General features: G+C 48.7%; 1 protein-coding gene across 2 annotated transcripts in view; it reads left to right on the top strand.

Moving 5' to 3' along the window:
* Window positions 1-24,680, top strand: part of KIRREL3 (kirre like nephrin family adhesion molecule 3) — an 851,964-nt gene that overhangs the window by 795,705 nt on the left and 31,579 nt on the right. For both annotated transcript variants that reach the window (XM_073569972.1, XM_073569971.1), the window contains exons 8-11: window positions 13,477-13,625; window positions 14,620-14,747; window positions 16,858-16,984; window positions 23,776-23,876. In XM_073569972.1, coding sequence (XP_073426073.1) covers window positions 13,477-13,625; window positions 14,620-14,747; window positions 16,858-16,984; window positions 23,776-23,876 — 505 coding nt within the window. The remainder of the gene's footprint in view (window positions 1-13,476; window positions 13,626-14,619; window positions 14,748-16,857; window positions 16,985-23,775; window positions 23,877-24,680) is intronic.

Genomic DNA, 24,680 nt, shown 5'->3' with positions numbered 1-24,680 from the left:
CATTTACTGAACATACATTTCAGTAGGCCAACATTTCAGATTTTAAAATCATTTTTCAAGCTGGTGTTATAAAGTATTCTTATTTACTGAGATAATGACTTTGTAACAATTATATGGGTACTACGGAATCTGGTTACATGGGATAATATGAAACTCAGGCCAAAGTTGATGCAATAGTAACAAAAACACAGCACAATATAGAATGATCCAAGTAAAGCAAAACTAACAGAGCATTTCCTGCAACAGTAATGAATGCACAGCACAATATGGAAATGTTCAGTGTAACTGAAGAGCGGGGCGCAACCGCTAATATGAACCAGTCCAACGGTGATATAACGCAGGTCGGCACAAGGCACTAAACGTGGGAGTCCAGCAGTTTGTATGAGAGTAACCACACCATGCTTAATAAGGAAGTCCAGCTATATTATAAATGAGCACGCACATCGCACTAAAGTGTACAAGTCCAGCAATCATATGGGTGGAAATGCACATGGTACTTAAACGTAGAAGACCAGCATTATACGGGAGTGGTATTAACAGAAGAAAGTCACTATATGAAAATTTTTGAGCTGAAAGTCCTGCACAAGTCCATCACCTCAGCCCAACAAAAACAGGCCTAGAGGAGATAGTGATGTCAGGATTCTTCACAGGCCACAGCAGGGAGTCCACCAGTAAACAGGCAGGAGCTCATGAGCCAACAGCAACAAAATACTCAGGCAAAGAGGAACACACGGCCCGGACTTAAATAATCAGAACAGACAGGAAGTTCCATGACAGGGCGAGATACAAGATTCCATCTTGGATAAGAGCGAACAGGTATAAAGGAAAGTCCAGAATCCTTATAGACTTTTGGGTTTTTATTGGCTGTAAGCCACAATCAACATTAACAGAATAAACACGTGAAATAGATCACTCTGTCTGTAATGACTCTATATATGAGTTTCACTTTTTGTATTGAAGAACTGAAATAACATAACTTTTTGATGATATTCTAATTTTGTGAGAAGCACCTGTAACTCTGAGTACAGATAATGAAGTAGATGTCACCTGCAGTCCTATGTAACACTACAGATAACATCGTGTTAATGTTTTACATATATGATGCAACACCAAAGATTAAAAAACTGCAGTTTATAAACATATTTGATGGACATTTCCTAATATTTTCATGAGATTTAGAGTTTTTAGACACAAATTGTAAATCAGACAGTATATTTTATTTTTATGTGGCCTTTCTTCACTTTTGATGGGGTTCAAGTATTGCCCTAATCAGTTTCTGATGAGGTGGCTGATAGAAAGGTGGAGAAGCTGTATTCTACAGTATGTGGATTAATCACATTCTTCACGACCCCCTCATACATGCACACTTGGCTCCTGAAGGGGAAAAGGGCATAAACTGCTGAGTCTCCTCTGTCCCCCCCACCAGATGCCTCTCATTCCATCCTCCTCTGTCCCCCTCTTCAAAACTCCTATGTCCCCCTCCATACTCCTCTCCCCTGTCGTCGTCCTCTTCCCAGGCTTCCCTGTCGTCGTCCTCCTCCCCCCAGGCTCCCCTGTCGTCGTCCTCTTCCCAGGCTCCCCTGTCGTCATCCTCCTCACAGGCTTCCCTAATGTCGTCCTCCTCCTCCCAGGCTCCCCTATCGTCGTCCTCCTCCCAGGCTTCCCTGTTGTCCTCCTCCCAGGCTCCACTGTCGTCGTCCTCCTCCCAGGCACCACTGTCGTCGTCCTCCTCCTCCCAGGCTCCCCTGTCGTCCTCCTCCCACTCCCAGGCTCCCATGTCATCCTTCTACCACTCCCAGGCTCCCCTGTTGTCCTCCTTCTCCCACGTCATCCTACTCCTCCCACTCCCAGGCTCCCGTTGTCCTCCCACTCCCAGGCTCCCCTGTCGTCGTCCCACTTCCAGGCTCCCCTGTGGTCTTCCTCCTCCCACAACCAGGCTCCCCTGTCGTCGTCCTCTTCCCGCTCCCAGGCTCCCCTGTCGTCGTTCTCCTCCTCCCAGACTTCTCTGCCCTCACACCTGACCATTTTTTTTTGCAATCACAGACCTAATGCTCCTTTTCCCCATGCCAGCGTAAGAGAAGAGGGGACTCAGTACAACTCTACACTATTAAAGCAGCACTCCTCCTCCTGTTCCTCCTTCTTGTCCTCCCTCTCCTCCTCCTCCTTACCTTCCTGCTCCCTGTCCTCTCCTTCCTCATTCTCCCATCAGTGTTTCTCCTCTTTATATATTGCAGTCATCATATTATACAGCTCTGTGCACTTACAATTGATCATTTTTACCTTTCTACCCAGATAATTCTCCTCTTTTCCAATAGATCTATTAAATCACATAATTAATAACTGACGACCTGAATTCTTCTAAGCTCTTTGTACAAACAGGAAGTCAATTTTCCCTGCATGAGTCATAAGTCACCACAAAGTCGCAGGGTGGGCGTGGGGGCAGCTGGGTCAGGAGGTGAAGAGGGGAATGATAAATGCAGGGACAAGAGACTTCCTGTTTCTACAAAGAGCAGAGAAAACAGGAGAATTATCTGGGTAGAAAACACAGCCGTGTATAATATGATATATGGCTCCCGTTCCCTCAGCGTATCCAGTTCAAATTACTAATACTGACCTACAAGGCCATCTACCACCTGTCTCCCCCATATGTCTCTGAACTTATCTCCCGATACCTTCCCTCACGTAATCTCCGGTCCTCCCAAGACCTCCTTCTCTCCTCCACACTTATTCGCTCCTCATCCAACCGCCTCCAAGACTTCTCCCGAATTGCCCCTATCCTCTGGAATTCCTTGCCCCAACAAGTCCGACTATCAACCACATTTGGAGCCTTCAGACAGAAGCTGAAAACCCATCTCTTCAAGAAAGCCTACAGCCTGCAATGACTCCGCTACCTCCTTCTTTCTCACCACTACCGAAGCTATCACCTCAACCAACACCGGAACTGCTGCAACACACCAACCTACTTTCTCCTTCCCCACCATCCTGTAGCATGTAAGCCCGAAAGAGCAGGGTCCTCTCCCCTCTGTATCAGTCTGTCATTGTACGGGTACCGTTACACTTAGCGATGCACCAGCGATCCCGACAACGATATGACCCGGTCAGGATCGCTGGTGCATCGCTAAGTGGTCGCTAGTGAGCTGCCACACAGGCAGCTCTCACCAGCGACATAGCAGCGGTCGGCGGTCGCTACTTACCTGTCAGACGCGGCGATGAAGACGTCCTCCCGCCAGCATCCACGCGTCGCTCGTCGCCACAGCAGGAAGCAGACGACGAGAAAAGGCCCAGGACGTTCTCGCGCGATCAGCGATAACCAGCGGGGGAGCCGGTCGGAGGTAAGTATCACATGTAGCGATATCGCTAACAGTATCGCTGCTGCGTCACAAAACCAGTGACATTATAGCGATATTGCTAGCGATAGTTTGTTTACTATAAGTGATATCTGTAATTTGTATGTAACCCCCTTCTCAAGTACAGCACCATGGAATCAATGGCGCTATATAAATATATAATAATAATATGATGATGATGACTGCTTTATATAAAGTGAAGAAACACTGTGATGGGAGGAGGAGGATGGATAGGGAAGCTTTAACTGGTTGGTCAGTTTGGGACATTCATGTGATGCATATGAGCCCCTGTACACCTCTCTGTCCTGTCTGGTTACTAAGGATTAGTGATGAGCTAACCGAATATCTCGGGTGTGCTAATAGAGTATCTTCGGTTTGTTGAATAATATGTTTGAGTCCCTACGGCTGCAGGTTTTGCAGCTTTTACACAGCCGCAACACATGCGGGGATTGTTTAACAAACAGGTAATCTCTGCATGTGTTGCAGCTGTCAAACAGCTCTGTTAACACACCCGAGACGCTCTGTTAGCATGCCCGAGACGCTTTGCTAGCACGCCCGACACTCTCTGTTAGCACGCCCGAGACGCTCTGTTAGCACGCCCGAGACGCTCTGTTAGCACGCCCGAGACGCTCTGTTAGCACGCCCGAGACGCTCTGTTAGCACGCCCGAGACTCTCTGTTAGCATGCTCGCTCATCGCTACTTAGGATACACTACCGTTCAAAAGTTTGGTGTCACCCAGACAATTTTGTGTTTTCCATGAAAACTCATACTTTTATTAATCAAATTAGTTGCCAAATGAATCTAAAATCTAGTCCAGACATTGACAAGGTTGGAAAAAAAGATTTTTATTTGAAGTAATAATTTTCTCCTTCAAACTTTGCTTTCGTCAAAGAATGCTCCTTTGCAGCAATTACAGCATTGCAGACCTTTGGCATTCTAGCAGTTAATTTGCTGAGGTAATCTGGAGAAATTTCACCCCATGATTCCAGAAGCCTCTCCCACAAGCTGGTTTGGCTTGATGGGCACTTTTTGCGTACCATACGGTCAAGCTGCTCCCACAACAGCTCAATGGGGTTGAGATCTGGTGACTGCACTCGCCACTCCATTACAGATAGAATACCAGCTGCCTGCTTCTTCCCTAAATAGTTCTTGCATAATTTGGAGGTGTGCTTTCCATAATTGTCTTGTTGTTGGATGAAATTCGCTCCAATCAAGCGCTGTCCACAGGGTATGGCATGGCGTTGCAAAATGGAGTGATAGCCTTCCTTCAAAATCCCTTTTACCGTGTACAAATCTCCCATGTTACCAGCACCAAAGCAACCCCAGACCATCACATTACCTCCACCATGCTTGACAGATGGCGTCAGGCACTCTTCCAGCATCTTTTCAGTTCTGCGTCTCGCAAATGTTCTGTGTGATCCAAACCCCTCAAACTTGGATTTGTCTGTCCATAACACTTTTTACCAATCTTCCTCTGTCCAATGTCTGTGTTCTTTTGCCCATATTATTCTTTTCTTTTTATTAGCCATGCTCATATATGGCTTTATCTTTGCCACTCTGCCCTGAAGGCCAGCATCCCGGAGTCACCTCTTCACTGTAGACTTTGACACTGGCATTTTGCATGTACTATTTAATGAAGTGCGAGTTGAGGACCTGCGAGGCGTCGATTTCTCAAACTACAGACTCTAATGTACATGTCTTGTTGCTCAGTTGTGCAGCGGGGCCTCCCACTTCTCTTTCTACTCTGGTTAAAGCCTGTTTGTGCTCTCCTCTGAAGGGAGTAGTACATACACACTGCTGTAGGAAATCTTCATTTTCTTGGCAATTTCTCTCATGCAATAGCCTTCATTTCTAAGAACAAGAATAGACTGTCGATTTTCATATAAAAGTTCTTTTTTTCTGGCCATTTTGAGAGTTTAGTGGAACCAACAAATGTACTGCTCCAGATTCTCAACCAACTCAAAGGAAGATCAGGTTTATAGCTTCTCTAATCAGCCAAACTGTTTTCAGCTGTGCTAACATATTTGCACAAGGGTTTTCAAGGGTATTGTAACCATCCATTAGCCTTCTTACACAGATAGCAAACACAAAGTACCATAAGTACACTGGAGTGATGGTTGTTGGAAATGGGCCTCCATACACCTATGAAGATATTGCATTACAAACCAGACGTTTGCAGCTAGAATAGTCATTTACCACATTATCAATGTATAGAGTGTATTTCTGAATCATTTAATGTTAGCTTCATTGGAAAAAACTGTGCTTTTCTTTCAAAAATAAGGAAATTTCTAAGTGACCCATAACTTCTGAAAGGTAGGGTACATTGTAGCAATATTCTGTGTGGATCCCCAGTTATCAGTCTTCCTCAGATTATACATGAGGTCAGAGTTGAGATCGGACAGCCTCTATCTGCTTTTTCTGTCATATTACTGTAATCACATCTTTTCTAGGAATCCACTATAAACCCAGTGATTTTTGGAAATCTCATTCTTTTCTCTGAACCATTAACTGTCCGAGTCCTGATTCCCACATCCCACATCCGTGTTTCCCCTGTGTACTTGGATACTCGGACCGTTTGGGAGTCTCCTGAGCACATCATTGTGAGGAGACCTCCAGTTGATCGTTGCATTGTTACATATGGACGGAGCGACACAACATCAGATTAATATTCCATAGCGGTGTCTTCTGCCGGAGATTACCCTTCAGCAGCGTGCAGGCAGCAGCTCAGCGCAGAGGAAGCGACCTCTTTACTTTCTGTACATGAGAAGTAATTAATAATTCACAGGGAGCAGACGAGAGCGATACCTGCGCTTGTTTCCTGCTGTCAGCGTGACGGGATCTGTTGGCGCCTTGACAAACAAATCACCTCACATTACAGAGCCGCGCCGCGTTTTGTAGCATTGTGTAAATACGGAATTCTCAATGTGCCGCCATCAATCCTGCGCCGCTCCCTCGTCACTTCTACATGAGCATCTAATATCAAACAGTTGCTCTTATGGTGACTCTGGAGGAAGGCGTTGAGGCCCCAAAGATTGCACAATGGGCCCATCCTAAACAGGTTGTCCATGGTTAGAGAAACATGACTGCTTCCTTACAAAAATAGCGCCACCCCGACCTCAGGTTGTTTGTGGTAATGCAGCTCATCTGTGTTCAAGTGCATAGTTATGTTTTCTCCTTGTTTTTTATAATATGCTCCGTGTCAGTCTGCTCTGTAATTCTGGAGGCGCAGGATGAGCAGAGCTGTAAAGGTCATACAAGTAACGGGACTTTGCAGATTAAGGAATTAAAGGAGGAAGCAGATTTCTTCTGATTTACTTTGAGCCCATTGTGAGAAAAGTGCAGTACAAATGATGCATCTAAAAGAGAGTATCAGACACTAGTTATTCTCCTGCTGGATACTGAGGGTTTTCATGGGCTGTCCCTTTAAGAGGAGGGGCTCAGATCCATTGTAACAAGTCTTTTGTGCTACATGTTGATTTGTGTGAAGCTTCTGTATCTTCAGAGCCTGGATGAACCAGGGGCGCCGCTCTGGATCCCCTCTGTATGGCGAGAGAATCTGCGCTGCGCCCCTCGCCGTCTCAAGTTGTTATGGGAACCAGCACAAAGACGATGGAGTCAGGAGCGGCCGCGCTCTCTCTGCTTCATCTCATCAGGGAAAATCCATTCCGCTACCTAAGACGCTGAAACTCCTGAAGAATCAATAACGGAAAGGTGGAAAAAAGAAGCAATTCTACGTCTGTAGTTGTAACGTGGCGGCAAAGAGTGGGCGATCACTGGACGCCGTGCACTGGTGATGGGGCGATCACTGGACACCGCGCAATGGTGATAGGGCGATCACTGGACGCCGCGCACTGGTGATAGGGCGATCACTGGACGCCGCGCACTGGTGATAGGGCGATCACTGGACGCCGTGCACTGGTGATAGGGCGATCACTGGACACCGCGCACTGGTGATAGGGCGATCACTGGACACCGCGCACTGGTGATAGGGCGATCACTGGACGCCGCGCACTGGTGATAGGGCGATCACTGGACGCCGCGCACTGGTGACAGGGCGATCACTGGACGCCGCGCACTGGTGATAGGGCGATCACTGGACGCCGCGCACTGGTGATACAGCGATCACTGGACGCCGCGCACTGGTGATACAGCGATCACTGGACGCCACACACTGGTGATAGGGCGATCACTGGACACCACACACTGGTGATAGGGCGATCACTGGACACCACACACTGGTAATAGGGCGATCACTGGACGCCGCACACTGGTGATAGAGCGATCACTGGACGCCGTGCACTGGTGATAGGGCGATCACTGGAAGCCACGCACTGGTGATAGGGTGATCACTGGACGCCACGCACTGGTGATAGGGCGATCACTGGACGCCGTGCACTGGTGATAGGGCGATCACTGGACGCCGTGCACTGGTGATAGGGCGATCACTGGACGCCGTGCACTGGTGATAGGGCGATCACTGGACGCCGTGCACTGGTGATAGGACGATCACTGGACACCATGCACAGGTGATAGGGCGATAACTGGACACTGCGCACTGGTGATAGGGCGATCACTGGACGCCACGCACTGGTGATAGGGCGATCACTGGACGCCGCGCACTGGTGATAGGGCGATCACTGGACGCCACGCACTGGTGATAGGGCGATCACTGGACGCCGTGCACTGGTGATAGGGCAATCACTGAACGCCACGCACTGGTGATAAGATGATCACTGGACGCCTCGCACTGTTGATAGGGCGATCACTGGACGCCGCGCACTGGTGATATGGCGATCACTGGACGCTGCGCACTGGTGATAGGGCGATCGCTGGATGCCGTGCACTGGTGATTAGCTGTTTGTCATAGATATCACTTTTCTGATGGCTGGAGAGTAACTTATTGCCTGGGGAAGACAACTGTATCATGGTGACACCACACTATGGATGTAGCATTTCATGTTGGCCATGACTCGTGACCCTCATACCCACTGGTCCGCCAGAGAAGTGATATACACTACTTAACAATGAAGTTACCGCACCGAGAAGGAGTCGTGGAAATCAGAAAAGTGGGACACCCAGCAACTCAGTTGTTAGGATGGAGGAGATTAGATATTGGGCTCTGTACTGTAGATGGTAGCCATCCACACCACAGGCAGGAGATCTGCATGTAACTGTTGTCTTCAGTGGAATATTTCTTTAAATAGAATCTGTCAGCAGGCTTGTGCTGTGTAATCCGACAGCAGCATGTTGTAGGGACAGTGACCCTGATTCCAAAGATATATCACTAGTTTACTGGGTGAAGCAGTTGTGATAGTCACAGTTTTATCTGCTGCAGATCTCGCACAGCTCAGGTGTTGAGATGTATATAAACCACGCACAGCACATCTTTCTGTGTACACTGTATAGTGACAGTGAGCTGCTAATCAGTGCTCATCCTAGTGGTGGCTGCAGACAGGATCTTATCCTGTATTTCTGTATACAGGGAGCTCACCCTAGTGATGGCTACAGACAGGAACTTATAATGGATCTCTGTATACAGGGAGCTCCCCCTAGTGGTGACTGCAGACAGGATCTTCTTATCTCTGTATACAGGGAGCTCCCCCTAGTGGTGACTGCAGACAGAATCTTATCATGTACCTCTGTATACAGGGAGCTCCCCATAGTGGTGGCTACAGACAGGATATTATCATGTATTTCTGTATACAGGGAGCCCCCTAGTGGTAGCTCCACACAGACTTTATTATGTTATACTATTGCGTTAGGTATAAGAATTCTGATTGAAACCTCATCCCGACCACTGACAGTAATATCAGCCTCAAAGCCATCATGGGAAAGGGAACGATATAATGTATCTGGAAAGTTGGCGAAGTTTGAGTAATTGGCTCCATTTTGCCATTCAAAACTTTTTAAAGTTCTGCATTCAATGCATGTGATGACCAGAATATTAAGGGTATGTGGACAAGTTGCGGATTGCTGTGTGGAATTTTCCGCGCGGAATCTGATTTTTTTGGCAGAATCCTTAGGTCAAAATCTGCGCGTTTTTTATTCGGATTTCCTGCGGATTTATAGTTCGTGTTTTAACACCTGTGGATTCCTATAATGGAATGGGTGTAAAAATGCTGCGGAATTCGCACAAAGAATTATCATGCTGCGGAAAATAAACCACTGCGTTTCCGCGCGGATTTTTCCACAGCATGTGCACAGCGTTTTTCCCATAGAATAACATTGTACTGTAAATCACTTGCGGATCTGCAGCAAATCCGCAATGTGTGCACATACCATAAAGGGTTGCAGTAAGGAATAAAAAAGGACAAATAAAGCATGATGACTTATATCCAGAGCCAATGCCACCCTTGCTCACCGGTTGTGTCAAGTATTGCAGCTTAAACCCATTCAGTGAGACCGAGCTGTAATACCAGACACAACTCCTGGACAGGTGAGGCATTGTGATATTTTGGAATATTTTGACCATGGTAATCTCAGTGGATGAAGGAAGAGTTGTGCTTTAATTATGGAGTCCTGGAGCTTTCCTCGGTGGTGGTGGATCTCTGCCCTGTGAGCATGGCGACTCAATCAGGCTGGATCTTCAGGACTAGGATTTCTGGTCTTACTTGCAGCAGATGGCTGACCCTGGACAACACCGTATGCAGGATGAGTGATGTTTAGTGCCGCCTCAGCACCTGTGCCGTATGTACCTGTGCACGCGTCTGTTATAAATGAGCTTCCAGCTCGACCAGGACAGGCGCTCCGTCCTCTATGCAATTAATTTCGCATCAGACATTGTTACTTTTTGTGCATTTTTTCATTTATTTGCACTTCCAATTGTTATGAGGCACGAGGCGCGGATTGCAGGGAAGTGTGAGGCATTCTTCAACCTGCCACCACGACGTATTCATTATATCATGTGCTCTGGAGGAAGCTCGAGGTCAAAACAACAATATTTTTAGAAGTAATTAATGGGAAGAAATCCGCCTTCATTTATTATAAATGGTGTTTGTAGAAGAAGAAAAATGTTTCCTGGTCACACAAATTAATAATCTCCTGGAGCAACGGTGAAATGCCACAAATTCGAAGGCTGGAGAAAATCGAGTCGTAGACCCAAGATCCCAGGGCCGGAGAATTGAGAGTAGATGAAAAAAGAGCTATAGAATATAGAACTGTAGATCCCAGGTCCGGAGACCATGTAGCCCTAGATCCTAGGGCCGGAGAACATGGAGCCCCAGATCTCAGGGCCGGAAAACATGGAGCCGCAGATCGCAGAGCCCAAGAACATGGAGCCCCAGGTCCAGAGAACATGGAGCCCCAGATCTCAGGGCCGGATAACATGACGCTGCAAATCCCAGGGTCGGAGAACATTGAGCCCCAGATCTCAGGGCTGGAATACATTGAGCCCCAGATCCCAGGGCCAGAGAACATTGAGCCCCAGATCCCAGGTCCGGAGAACATGGAGCCCCAGATCTCAGGGCCGGATAACATGACGCTGCAAATCCCAGGTCCGGAGAACATGGAGCCGCAGATCTCAGGGCCGGATAACATGACGCTGCAAATCCCAGGGTCAGAGAACATTGAGCCTCAGATCTGAGGGCCAAAGAACATTGAGCCCCAGATCCCAGGTCCAGAGAACGTGAAGCAGCAGGTCTCAGGGCAGGAAAACATTGAGCCCCATATCCCAGGGCCGAAGAATATGGAACCGCAGATCCCAGGGCCGGGGAACATGGAGCCCCAAGTCCTGGACTGGAGACAATGGAGCCGCACATCCTGCAGAATAAGTATCTGCAGAGAAAAGAGTCTAAAATTCAGCTGTAGAATAAGGAGCAGAATAATAAGAAGATCAGTGGACTATGAAGGAGCCTGTGTGTAAAGTGCTGATCAGTAGAGACCAGGCCCCTCAGCTGGGATATGTGGATAATGCGGCTTCCAGTCATTTCTTTTTGCTCTAATTTTTCTTCCAAAAAATAGTTTCAAATGTTTCACCTAAATAACAAACTTTCTGCAACTTTTCTCTATACGTTATTCACACATTGGGGTCAGATCGTTCTGACAGATTCAATTTAAACCGTTTAGTTTTCAGAGAGCCACATGATTCTATGATGTCGGCCCACATCTTCATTTATGCATCCTGTTGGTCCTTGAATGATCACTGTTTTGGCTTCTTGTGATCAGTTGCTAAGTGCTCTGATGCGATTAGAGCACTTCACCAGCTTTTGCCTTTCTGGCCCTATTCCTGGGGCTCAGCTTCACCGTTCTCTGTTTCACTCAAGCTCAATGGCTTGAATCCACAGAAAAGTACCTGTCAGTCAAGCGAAAGAGTGGTGGGGTGGGTGGAGAACAGAGCCAGGGGGCCTAGAGGCATGGAAAGTGCTTTGATCTTTTCAGTCCTTGCACAACAGATTACAGCTATAAAGATGTGGATGACATTATCCTCCAGAGAAGCGGTTTGTTTGGGTGGATTGGTCTGACAGATTGCTGTCAGTGAATGTAGACATTATTGCGTCCCATCTAGTGGTGGAGAACCTGTCCTGATTGCTACATGGTTTATATCGGTGCTAGAATGTATCAGTCTGTCTACACTGTAACAAATCCTCACCTGCGAGAAGTCTTCCTTCAAACCTGGTTTTCGTTGTTTGAACTTTTTTTTATTTCTACGCCCAATTTACAGACTGGATACACAAGTTTTGATAAATGGCGGTACGATGCAGTTTGTGGACAGCGCAGCAGCATATGTTGGCGCCATACCGTGCTCGCAGTATTTCAGGCTTGGCTGCTGTAATGGCTTATAAATGTGCTCTCATTTCCTGTGTTGCGCCCAGTTGCCACGCGGCTAATGAATGTTGTAATGTGCGCACATTAACGACTCAATGTTCTGAGTGAATATCGTACATGAGCGGGTAATGGAGGCGCCGCTCCAAATGTGCCCGCGTAATCGCCCCTATAAATGGCTGTGATCGCTTGTCCGCCTTCCATTATCCCCGAGCAGTTGGAGAACAGCTCCAATACCCCCGGGGGGAATTGTGACCCTTGGAAAAAGCAGCAAGGAGACCCCACGAAAGCAGCGTCCATGAGGGACATTGTGTCTGAGCCCCTGTAAGGCCATGAATGGGGGCTATCGAATCCTCTCTTGTAACATGTCCAGCAACTGCATGGGCGACACGGTCAGGACTGACTGTCAGCGAGGAATGTTCTAATTCACTGAAAGCTAGCAGAGATCTAGAAACCTACTTTATAAGTCTCTTTATATGGTCTTTAATAAAAGTAAGACTGAACCGTCCGGCCATTTAAATGTTCAGTACATGATCAATGCAGTAATTACTCCTCTGATGGGGTTACCCCTCTCACAGCAGCAGGGATGGAGACAAAGCGTTCCATGATACCATGATTAAGGCTTAAAGGGAATCTGTCACCCTTTTTTTGGCCTTTCATCTGCCGGCATAGACATCGGGGGCTTATCTACAGCATTCTGTAATGCTGTAGATAAGCCCCCGATGTAACCTGAAAGAGAAGAAAAACACGTTATATTATACTCATGGAGGTGGGCGGTCCGGTCCGATGGGTGTCGCCGTCCGGTCCAGCGCCTCCCTTCTTCATGCGATGACGTCCTCTTCTCCCGTCCTGAAATGGCTCTGGCGCCGGACCGGACCGCAACACCCATCGGACCGGACCGCCCTCCTCGGTGAGTATAATATAACGTGTTTTTCTTCTCTTTCAGGTTACATCGGGGGCTTTTCTACAGCATTACAGAATGCTGTAGATAAGCTCCTGATGTCTATGCCGGCAGCTGAAAGGCCAAAAAAAAGGGTGACAGATTCCCTTTAATTGCTGAAACGTGTTGGTCACAGCTCTGCTTCTTGTGTTACCCACATTGTTTTTTCATGTTTTTAAGAAGCAAATAAAAAAACTTTTTTTAATACATTAGTGGATTGTTTCATCGCTGGAGCACATTCTTCTTCTTTTCTGCTGAAAGCGTTCCAAAGTTACGGGCCTCATTTTACAATTTTCTAAATAATAGACGATTCTGAATATTTAGGGGGCCAGGACGATTAGTGATGTGGTAATAGTTGCTCCTGATGGGGGTGGTAGTCGCAGCGCTTGCAGAGTTAACAATGGCTAATGTTGTCTCATATTGTCTAGGTGGGCAAAAGGCGGACAGTTACTGAAGGAGGTGACCGAAGAAACGTACGAGACGGTGGTGGATTACTCGTACTTCTCCGAGCCGGTATCCTGCGAGGTCACCAACGCCCTGGGCAGCACCAACATCAGCAGAACAGTGGATGTCTATTGTAAGTGGCCCCCCACATACTGCACCTCCAGGCACAGCTAAAGCTGCAGCCACAGATCATTGTGCAATGGACCGTTAACGTGTGGAGGGCAGATGAATGCAAGTCACAATGTAACAGCAGAATAGTGAGTGCAGCTCTGGAGGAGAAGACACATGTAACAGCAGAATAGTGAGTGCAGCTCTGGAGGTGACTGGAGGATGAGACACGATGTAACAACAGAATAGTGAGTGCAGCACTGGAGGAGAACACATGATTTAACAGCAGAATAGTGAGTGCAGATCTGGAGGAGAAGACATAATGTAACAGCAGAATAGTGACTGCAGTTCTGGAGGGGACTGGAGGAGAAGACATAAGAGCAGAATAGTGACTGCAGCTCTGGAGGTGACTGGAGGATAAGGCAATGTAACAGCAGAATAGTGAGTGCAGCTTTTGACGTGACTGGAGGAGAAGGCATGATGTAACAGCAGAATAGTGAGTGCAGCTCTGGAGGTGACTTGAGTATAAGACATGATGTAACTGCAGAATAGTGACTGCAGCTCTGGAGGTGACTGGAGGATAAGACATGATGTAAGAGCAGAATAGTGAGTGCAACTCTGGAGATGACTGGAGGAGAAGACACAATGTTACAGCAGCTCTGAAGTAACTGGAGTATAAGACTGATGTAACAGCAGAATAGTGACTGCAGGTCTGGAGGTGACTGGAGGATAATAGATGATATAATGCAGAATAGTGACTGCAGGTCTGGAGGTGACTGGAGGAGAAGACACAATGTTACAGCAGCTCTGAAGTAACTGGAGTATAAGACTGATGTAACAGCAGAATAGTGACTGCAGGTCTGGAGGTGACTGGAGGATAAGAGATGATATAATGCAGAATAGTGAGTGCAGCTCTGGAGGTGATGTTGCAGTTCCCTGGTGAAGATAATGTGCAGCATTTTCCCGGGTAGGTCCGTGTTTGCAGGGGAGCGACTTGTACTTCTTCTCTCCCCCTGTAGTTGGGCCTCGGATGGCCACAGAACCTGAATCCGTAGTCGTGGACCTGGGATCAGAAGCCACCTTCCACTGTGCGTGGATCGGAAACCCTTCTCTCACCATCGTCTGGATGAAGCGCGGTTCTGGCGTGGTAAGTGGAGTTCAGCTCCCCCAACGCAGCGGTTGTGTCACCCAGCGGCAGATTGGATTCCATTACTGAAACTGCCACCTGGGAGACCGGGCTAAAACACAAGAAGACACCATGTTAAAAATCTCTGATTGCTGTCAGTGAATGGTAACACTCATCCAAACCAGCTAAAAACACCATCCTGCCAGATGGCCGACTTATAATATGTTACCCAGGATTTCAGCCTCTGTATGGGAGAAGGAATATTTCTATTCGCTGACAGAAAGCAGAGATCCTGGAGAGGATGAGACATTGAAACACCAAACTTAAGAGTTTAAGTTATACCTTTATTTGCATCACCATGGCGGCTCCTGTGCCCGTGTAATTAGATTATGAGCCGCCAGCAGCCTGGCATTGAGCGGATGGTTATCCCGGTATTATAGAGGTAATACAGGGTCATGTGACGCCGTACAGCGGAAACAATGTAACAGGCAGGAATTGTTCGCGCCGCTGCCTACTGCCTTCACGCCCGCCCTGCTGCCTACTGCCCTCACGCCCGCCCTGCTGCCTACTGCCTTCACGCCCGCCCTGCTGCCTACTGCCTTCACGCCCACCCTGCTGCTGCCTGCCTTCACGCCCGCCCTGCTGCCTACTGCCCTCACGCCCGCCCTGCTGCCTACTGCCTTCACGACCGCCCTGCTGCCTACTGCCTTCACGCCCACCCTGCTGCTGCCTGCCTTCACGCCCGCCCTGCTGCCTACTGCCCTCACGCCCACCCTGCTGCCTACTGTCTTCACACCCACTCTACTGCCTTCACGCCCGCCTGCTGCCTACTGCCTTCACGCCCACCCTGCTGCCTACTGCCTTCACGCCCGCTCTACTGCCTTCACGCCCGCCCTGCTGCCTACTGCCTTCACGCCCGCCCTGCTGCCTACTGCCTTCACGCCCGCCCTGCTGCCTACTGCCTTCACGCCCGCCCTGCTGCCTACTGCCTTCACGCCCACCCTGCTGCCTACTGCCTTCACATCCACCCTGCTGCCTACTGCCTTCACGCCCGCCCTGCTGCCTACTGCCTTCATGCCCGCTCTACTGCCTTCACGCCCGCCCTGCTGCCTACTGCCTTCATGCCCGCTCTACTGCCTTCACGCCCGCCCTGCTGCCTACTGCCTTCAGGCCTTCCCTGCTGCCTACTGCGTTCACGCCCACCCTGCTGCCTACTGCCTTCACGCCCGCCCTGCTGCCTACTGCGTTCATGCCCACCCTGCTGCCTACTGCCTTCACACCCACCCTGCTGCTTACTGCCTTCACGCCCACCCTGCTGCCTACTGCCTTCATGCCCACCATGCTGCCTACTGCCTTCATGCCCACCATGCTGCCTACTGCCTTCATGCCCGTCCGTGCCTTAAGGACAGGACTGCCATTCTGCGCTCCCTCCACAGTCTGAACTTTTACAGCCGGGATCGCGGCTCAGATTCTGACATTTATTCCTGACGTTAAAATGGCAAATAATATATGACTTTTTGCCCGACTGCAGAGCTGCCGAGATCCAGAAAACACAATCGGATGAAAGGCAGAATTTTATTTTCTAGAATTTTTTTTAAACTTTTAAAGATTCAGCCTCATTCAGGTAAGAAAACTGAGACCGAAGGTGAAACCTGTCACTGCCAACCACTGACTCCGCCATTACTGTGGCCAATGACCAGCACTCATTGAAGTGTAAAGCACGAAAAATTGCACACATGCACTGGAATGCTTTAATCAAGCATTTGATAATCCAGAATGTTCGGAGAGCTGTCTATTATTATCGGCATTGATGAAAAGTCTGATAATCTCTTTTTTGCTGCCATTTTCCTATTGCAAAGGTCACACTCTTTACAGCAGGTCATAAAATGAGATGTCTTTTATTTTGCTTGTATGGAATCTATCTGCAGTACTGACATCTAGTGGCCACAATCAAAACTGCAAAGTAGTAACAATATTAACAAGAAATAAAAACAGAATATCTCCCACAGCTGACTTTTACATTGTAGAATGTGTCTCTTTAATAATGCGGTCACATTCAGACCTGGACAGATGACGCAGTAGAGCTGGCAGCCATTCTGAGCATTTTTGTGCATCTTTATATTTTACTTAGGTCCTGAGTAACGAAAACTACTTGACGCTGAAAAATGTGCGGCAAGAGGATGCTGGGAAATACGTTTGCCGAGCAGTCGTTCCTCGGGTGGGTGCTGGCGAGAGGGAAATCACCTTAACAGTCAATGGTAAGTCCCATCTCCTGGGAGTACCACCTTCTGGAGCAGGTGAAGATTGAAAATGGTTTCTTCTAGAAACAGCACTACTCTTGACTGCAGGTTGTGTCTGGTATTACAGCATGGCTCAATTGAAAGGAAAGGAGCAGAACTGCATATAACCTGCAGACAGGGGTGGTGCTGTTTTTAGAAGAAAGCATCTATGTTTTTCTGATCTAATGCAATATGTGATGTCACCCAGCTTTTTCTGACACCTGGGGTCGGCCATATTGGTTGTCACCCAGCTTTCTCAGAAGCTGATACATTGTGGCAGATGGAATTTTCTGCAGTCAGACACAAGGCGACTCGGGGATGATCGTTAATCTGCTGTTATGATCCTTTTCTATGAGAGCCTTGCGACTGTGAGAGTCCCGTAAAGCGGCGGTCCTTGTCTGTGCCCCAAGCGTGGCGTAAATCTGTTTTTTATGTTTGTCTCTCGCAGTGAAGCACGACGGCAGATTTAGCTTTTTAATATTAGATTCCTGCTTATGTTCCCATTAAGAAGCCGGAATAGCAATTTCCCCGGCGCCGGATGTATATGTGCCTGAGCCGCCTCTTCTGTCCTCGGAAAGACTGGAGCGGCCTCCTCAGGGTGCGAGAGATGATTGGTTAATATGAAGTAGGGAGACTTTGAGATGGGGATGTAGGAGGAGAGGCCTCCGCCGAGTACCCGGGCCGGAACCGAGGGGACCGTCTTCCAGATTCCTGGGGTATCTGTTTCCAGGGAGCAGAGCTAGGGGATGGACTGCTGAGTGACAGGGCAGTTGGGGGAGGAGTCCAGAGAAGAGGGGCGGAGAGGGCCAGACTGTGTGAGTCAGCAGAACGAGGGAGAAGAAGGTGGAGACTTGGAGAGGGCCAGAGAGGACGACAGCGACAGGAGGGAGACGGCGCCGAGCTTACCGACAAAAGAAGAATGCTGCCTCACTCCAGCTCTCGGCTGCGGCCTACTCGCAGCCGTCCACGTCCGGCGCCGCCTCACTCCAGCTCATGGCTGCGGCCTCCTCGCTGCTGCCCGCAGCCACCGCTGCTTCACTCCTGACCACGGCGGTGACTCCTCCTTTGCCGCCCGCAGCTGCCATCGCCCCGCTCCAGTCTGCGGTAGAGACTGGGCCTCTGCCCGCTGCGGATCCTCCTGTGGCCTATCAACCACTACTTATCACCGCCACTGCCAGTCCCTGTCAGGGAGTTGCGGCCTCCCCTCTCCCACTCCCAGGCGGTATCCCGCCAGCTCCGCTGGGGGACATCCCATCAAAGAACTCTCCGCGGGCCTGTTGTGCCCCTACTCCTCCTGGGCGTCGGAACGCCCGAAGACTACGCCAGATCTTCAGCGGCTGGGCCCAGTGGCTGCGACACAGACACACCGTGGAACAGAACGCCGAGGGACGTCAGGATGGATAAGTGATACATAGTGACTAAGGACCCGTAGTCGGCCATTCCGTGGCCATATAGTGACTGGTCTTTGCCGGATTAGTCGTGTTCTCCCAATCCTTGTTTATGTGTATTGGCTCCCTTCGAGGACAACCACTGTCATTCTGTTGGTTGCGTAACAATAGCCCTAACGGCATTTATCTATAAAAGTTAACGTTTAAAGTCATTTCTGTCTCGCGTCTCGTCACTGCATCCTGCGTACCTGCTATTACCACAGGGACATGGAGGCTGTAATATCAGGGATCTACTATGTACGATACACTGCCCGGAGCGCCGGCAGACATCACAGCAAAGGAACAATGTAGCAGAGAACGTGGTGTCAGGGCTGGCTCCCTCTGTGATTGGTAAGCAGACAAATGAGCCCCGCCCTCCAGACTCCTCAGAGGCAGGACTTTTTTTGGTTTGTTCATTTCATCCCCAGAGATTTCAGATGATGATTCTTGGTCATGATCATAACGGGTAACCACAGCAAAACTATGAGTTGGGCCCCATCCATCATGACCCCCCAGCAACAACAGGGATAGAACATGGAAAAGTGTTTAGCATTTTCCCTTCTGCACAGGAATCATGCACATAGTGATGCCACAATGGAGAGATAATGCACTCAATGGCTCTCTGTGCACATCATCCCACTACTGTGACATCGCTATGCACATCATCCCACTACTGTGTCATTGCTGTGTGCATTATCCCTGTACTGTGACATAATGGTGTTACACCTGTACGGTGACATCACTGTGCACATCATCCCACTACTGTGACATCACCGTGTGTATTAACCCTGTACTGTGACATCTCTGTGTGCATTACCCCTGTACTGTGACATCACCGTGTGCATTAACCCTGTACTGTGACATCGCCGTGTGCATTACCCCTGTACTGTGACATCACTGTGTGCATTATCCCACTTCTGTGACATCACGCTCCTTCCTATCAACCAGACGTCATCTGCTGATTAATTTCTTGCTCCAAAAATGAAACTATGAATCATGTGTATCAGCAGGCACCGCGCCGGCACGTGCAGCCGCCATTGCCGAATCAATGTCCTGTAATAGATGTAAATGGAGTACAGTGAAATGCGCAGTCTGACCTTGGGCACTAGGACCCCCCGGCCCCACAATGATTACAGTCAGATTGGGGCTCTCAGCCTGGCTGCCCACATCTCCTAATTTCCCGAGTCACAGTTGGCCTAAATAACACACACACTGCGATAATGCAAAGAGGAGCGCGGAGCGGCGAGGAGATCCGCCGGTGGCATCACATTCAGCCGGGATGAGGGATGCACCATTTGGTTTTATCTCGCCGCGCCGTACACAGAGAGACATTGTTTCCTTTTGCACGCGCTCACTGATCGACAGCAGGAGTTTAATTACAATTAAATAGCTGCAGAAAACAAAACCAGCGGTAACGAAACGGCTCAGACGGGCGGGGAGGGGAGGAGATCAGCACTGGAGTCAGGAGAAATTACAAACAACTGCTCAGCCGGGTTACATGGGACTGCAGGTGTCATCTACTACATTGTCTGAGGGTGTTACATGGGACTGCAGGTGACATCTGCTACATTATCTATGCTCAAAGAGTTATTACTGTTATCTGTGGTGTTACATAGGACTGCATGTGACATCTACTACATTATCTGTACTCAGAGAGTTATCACTGTGTTATCTGTGGTGTTACATAGGACTGCAGGATTAACCTACTTTAGGCCTAGGTTTAAGGCACTTTCATCAATACAAAATCCTATAGAACATAGGGAAGCATATGCCAGGTAAAATAAATATTTTTACTAGATCAATCAACTGTCCTTGCAGACAGTTTATTTTGCAACCCGTATCTCGCTTAAAAGTAAATTTAAATGTAAGTGTTTTATCATTTTGATCTAATTGAAAGTATTTATTTTACCTGGCATATGCTTCCCTATGTTCTATAGGATTTCGTATTGATGGAAGTGCCTTAAACCTAGGCCTAAAATAGGTTAATCCTGCAGTCCTATGTAACACCACAGATAACACAGTGATAACTCTCTGAGTTCACATAATGTAGTAGATGTCACCTGCAGTCCTATGTAACACAGATAACACAGTTATAACTCTGAATACAGTTAATGTAGTAGATGTCATCAGCAGTCCTATGTAACACCACAGATAACACAGTGATAATTCAGTACAGGTAATGTAGTAGATGTCACACCACAGATAATGTAATAGATGTCTCCCGCAGTCCTATGTAACACCACAGATAAAACAGTGATAACTCTCGGAGTTCAGATACTGTAGTTTGTTTTTCCGCCACTATCATCGGCAGTCTTGCGCTAATGGGAGGACGGGACGTCAGTTTGTGACTGCAGGATGGGAAAGTTTCAGAACGGAGAAAGGTATGAAGATATCTGACGGCAACTAAAGCAGACACTGTATCCCCAAGACATACGCTGTAATAATAGCTCACTGTAAAGGACCGACACTCGGGGTACAGGATAATGACGCTGACACTCGGGGTATAGGATAATGATGCTGACACTCGGGGTACAGGATAATGACGCTGACACTCGGGGTACAGGATAATGACGCTGACACTCGGGGTGCCGGATAATGATGCTGACACTCGGGGTACAGGATAATGACGCTGACACTCGGGGTGCCGGATAATGATGCTGACACTCGGGGTATAGGATAATGACACTGACACTCGGGGTACAGGATAATGACTCTGACACTCGGGGTGCAGGATAATGACACTGACACTCGGGGTACAAGGTAATGACACTGACACAGGGGGTGCAGAATAATAATGCTAACACTCAGAGTGAAGGATAATAACACACACTCGGGGTACAGGATAATGACACTGACACTCGGGGTGCAGGATAATGACACTGACACTCGGGATACAGGATAATGACGCTGACACTCGGGGTGCAGGATGATGACACTGACACTCGGGGTACAGGATAATGATGCTGACACTCAGGGTAGAGGATAATGACACTGATATTCAAGGTACAGGATAGTAACACGGACACTCGGGGTACAGGATAGTAACACGGACACTTGGGGTACAGGATAATGACACGGACACTTGGGGTACAGGATAATGACATTGACCCTCGGGGTACAGGATAATGATGCTGACACTCAGGGTACAGGATAATGATGCTGACACTCAGGGTACAGAATAATGACACCGACACTCGGGGTACAGGATAATGAAGCCGACACTTGGGGTACAGGATAATGACGCCTACACTTGGGGTACAGGATAATGACGCTGACACTCGGGGTACAGGATAATGACACCGACACTCGGGGTACAGGATAATGGCGCTGATAACCGGGGTACAGGATAATAACGCTGACACTTGGGGTACAGGATAATGACGCTGACACTTGGGGTACAGGATAATGACGCTGACACTCGGGGTACAGGATAATGACGCCTACACTTGGGGTACAGGATAATGACGCTGACACTCGGGGTACAGGATAATGACGCTGACACTCAGGATACAGGATAATGATGCTGACATTCAGGGTACAGGATAATGACGCTGACACTCGGGATACAGGATAATGATGCTGACACTCAGGATACAGGATAATGACACTGACACTCAGGGTACAGGATAATGACGCTGACACTCGGGATACAGGGTAATGACACTGACACTCGGGATACAGGGTAATGACACTCGGGGTACAGGATAATGACACTGATATTAAAGGTACAGGATAGTAACACGGACACTCGGGGTACAGAATAATGACGCTGACACTCCGGGTACAGAGTAATGACACTGACACTCAGGATACAGGATAATGACGCTGACACTCCGGGTACAGAGTAATGACACTGACACTCAGGATACAGGATAATGACGCTGACACTCGGGGCACAGGATAATGATAGATTGTGGTTTGCGTATAGAAATCCAGACTCGGGATCCCCTGCGTTTCGTCAGACGAGGGGAGACATAAGTAATGAGATACAATGTGAGGGATGGCAGAGGGGCCCCTGAGAGCCGCTGGTCCCAACCGCAGAACAATGGGAACCTCAGCTCCATTGTACACATCGCTCTACAGGCGGAGATCCCTGGAGCCACAGCTCCCCCTGCTGGCTGCTCTGGGGAGGGATATGAGCATTTTCCTGGGATTTTGGGCGCGTTGTGCCGCCTGCTGCTTGTTTTCCATTATTACTATTTTTCTGCTGTCCCCTCCCTGGGAATTTGTATTGAGGTTTGTAAACTGCAAATAATCAGAGAATCGAGAAACAGAACCATGAAATAAAGGGGCAGAAGCCTGTTAGTGACGGCAGCCCCTCACCCTCTTCTTTTTATGCTAAGGTGGGCCTAAAATGTGCAGATATGCAAATTACCTTGATGTGTTAATGGTGGCGTTGTTCTGAGAGCAAGGGATTATTCTCGTGCTGATAACACTAGAAGTTGGGGTCGAGCTCGTCTCACATGGTTGGGCCTGGAGGTGAGAAATCGCGGTTATATGGGCTACGACCACACTATCAGTATTTGTTCGGTATTTTTTCTCAGCATTTGTAAGCCAAAACCAGGTGAGGAACAATCAGAGGACAAGGTATAATAGAAACAAGTGCAGCAATTCTGCATGTTTGACCCACTCCGGGTGTTGGCTTACAAATACTGATGTGAAATACTGACTAAATACTGATAGTGTGGCCGTAGCCTTAGGCCGGAGTCACACTGGCGAGGAATACGGGAGAGTGAGAGGCGCAAAAAGCACGCATTACACACGGACCAATGATTCTCTATGGGGTCACTCGCACCAGCTGTATATTTCTCCTCAGTATCCTACGCTCCGTGCCACTAGCAGCATGCTGCGATTGTCAGCGTACTATGGCCGTAGTACGCCAATGCAAGTCTATGGGTGCGCAAAAAATACGGATTACACACGGAACACACGTGTGACTTGCGAGAAATACGCACCCGGTGTCTTTTAGAAACCCTGTCATAGGGCTCCATTATATGTCCATTTTGCAAGCCTGCGAGAAAATCTCAGCATACGGATGCCATACGGATTACATACGGATGCTGACATGCGCAAAATACGCGACCACACCTTGATTACGGATGACATACGGAGCACTGTTTAGGGGTCTGTCATCCGTATTACGCATGTAAAATACTGACCATATTTTGCGCAGGTTAGTGTGACTCCAGCCTTACACTGCGGATTCCATGCAGAACAACGCCAATATTAGCAACTGGAGAACGTGGGTCAGTGAAGATTTGTGCAATGAAGGTTCTCAGTCACTGACAGCAAGCAGAGATGGCTGCACTGCTGACTGACTACATTGTCTGCTTCCTCCGGCAGGTCCCCCCATCATCTCCAGCACGCAGACGCAGCACGCCTTACACGGAGAGAAGGGTCAGATCAAGTGCTTCATCCGCAGCACCCCTCCGCCGGACAGGATCGTAAGTATTGGGGCCGGGGGTCTCTCTATGGCTATAAGGGGTCGGTCTGTACCTTCTTTTCTGGCTCAATCACAGCTTTATGCAAATGCAGAAAAAAGCTCTGAAAACATGACGCCGCAAGAAGCGCAATTCCATAAAGTCCTTTCCTGGGTCCATTGTGCCGATCCCCTCATTGCCGGTTCTGCTGCACTATCGAGTCCAGGCAATCTGGCAGCTGCTGCAGAACTACTACTCCCACGTGTCACTGCCAGGGTATGCTGGGAGTTGTGTTTCACAGCACTGACCGCTGGACCATCTGCAGAGTTTACAGCCTCTGGCACATTTCCCTGCACTGATACATTGTAACAATCTGCTGAACACACAAGTAGCAGCACAGATCTGTCACAATTGTATCCAATGTCTGGTCCAAATGTAAACTGCACATTTTCATTCTCTGACAGCAAGCAGAGAGCTTGAAAGCGGAGAGGAATGAAACAGGAATGAGTCCCTGTAATAGCGTCACTGATAACTATGGTGTCCATGCCCCAGCCCTTCTCCCGCTCCAGAGAGCTGCGCCCCTCTGTGGCTTCCCAGTGCCTGGCAGAGCAGCGCCCGTCCGCCGCTGAGCGTCTGCTGCAGAGCCCGCGCCGCCCCCTACATGACACGCTCCTACCATCCACATTGTCATTGCTCGCTACGCCGTTCTCCAGCATCCTCCACACATTCCAAAAATAAAAGCAGGACATCTTTGATCTGGTTTCTCTGCATTCAGCCCCGTGGCGGCTCGCACGTCGCTGGGGGCCCGGGCTCTGTTGAAGCTATTTT

This window comes from Dendrobates tinctorius, unplaced genomic scaffold (genome assembly GCF_039654945.1).
Source record: "Dendrobates tinctorius isolate UK_male_01 unplaced genomic scaffold, ASM3965494v1 ptg000028l, whole genome shotgun sequence".
Taxonomy (NCBI): domain Eukaryota; kingdom Metazoa; phylum Chordata; class Amphibia; order Anura; family Dendrobatidae; genus Dendrobates; species Dendrobates tinctorius.
The sequence above is the reverse complement of the archived record's forward strand: the minus strand, read 5'-3'. Positions and strand labels throughout refer to the sequence as shown.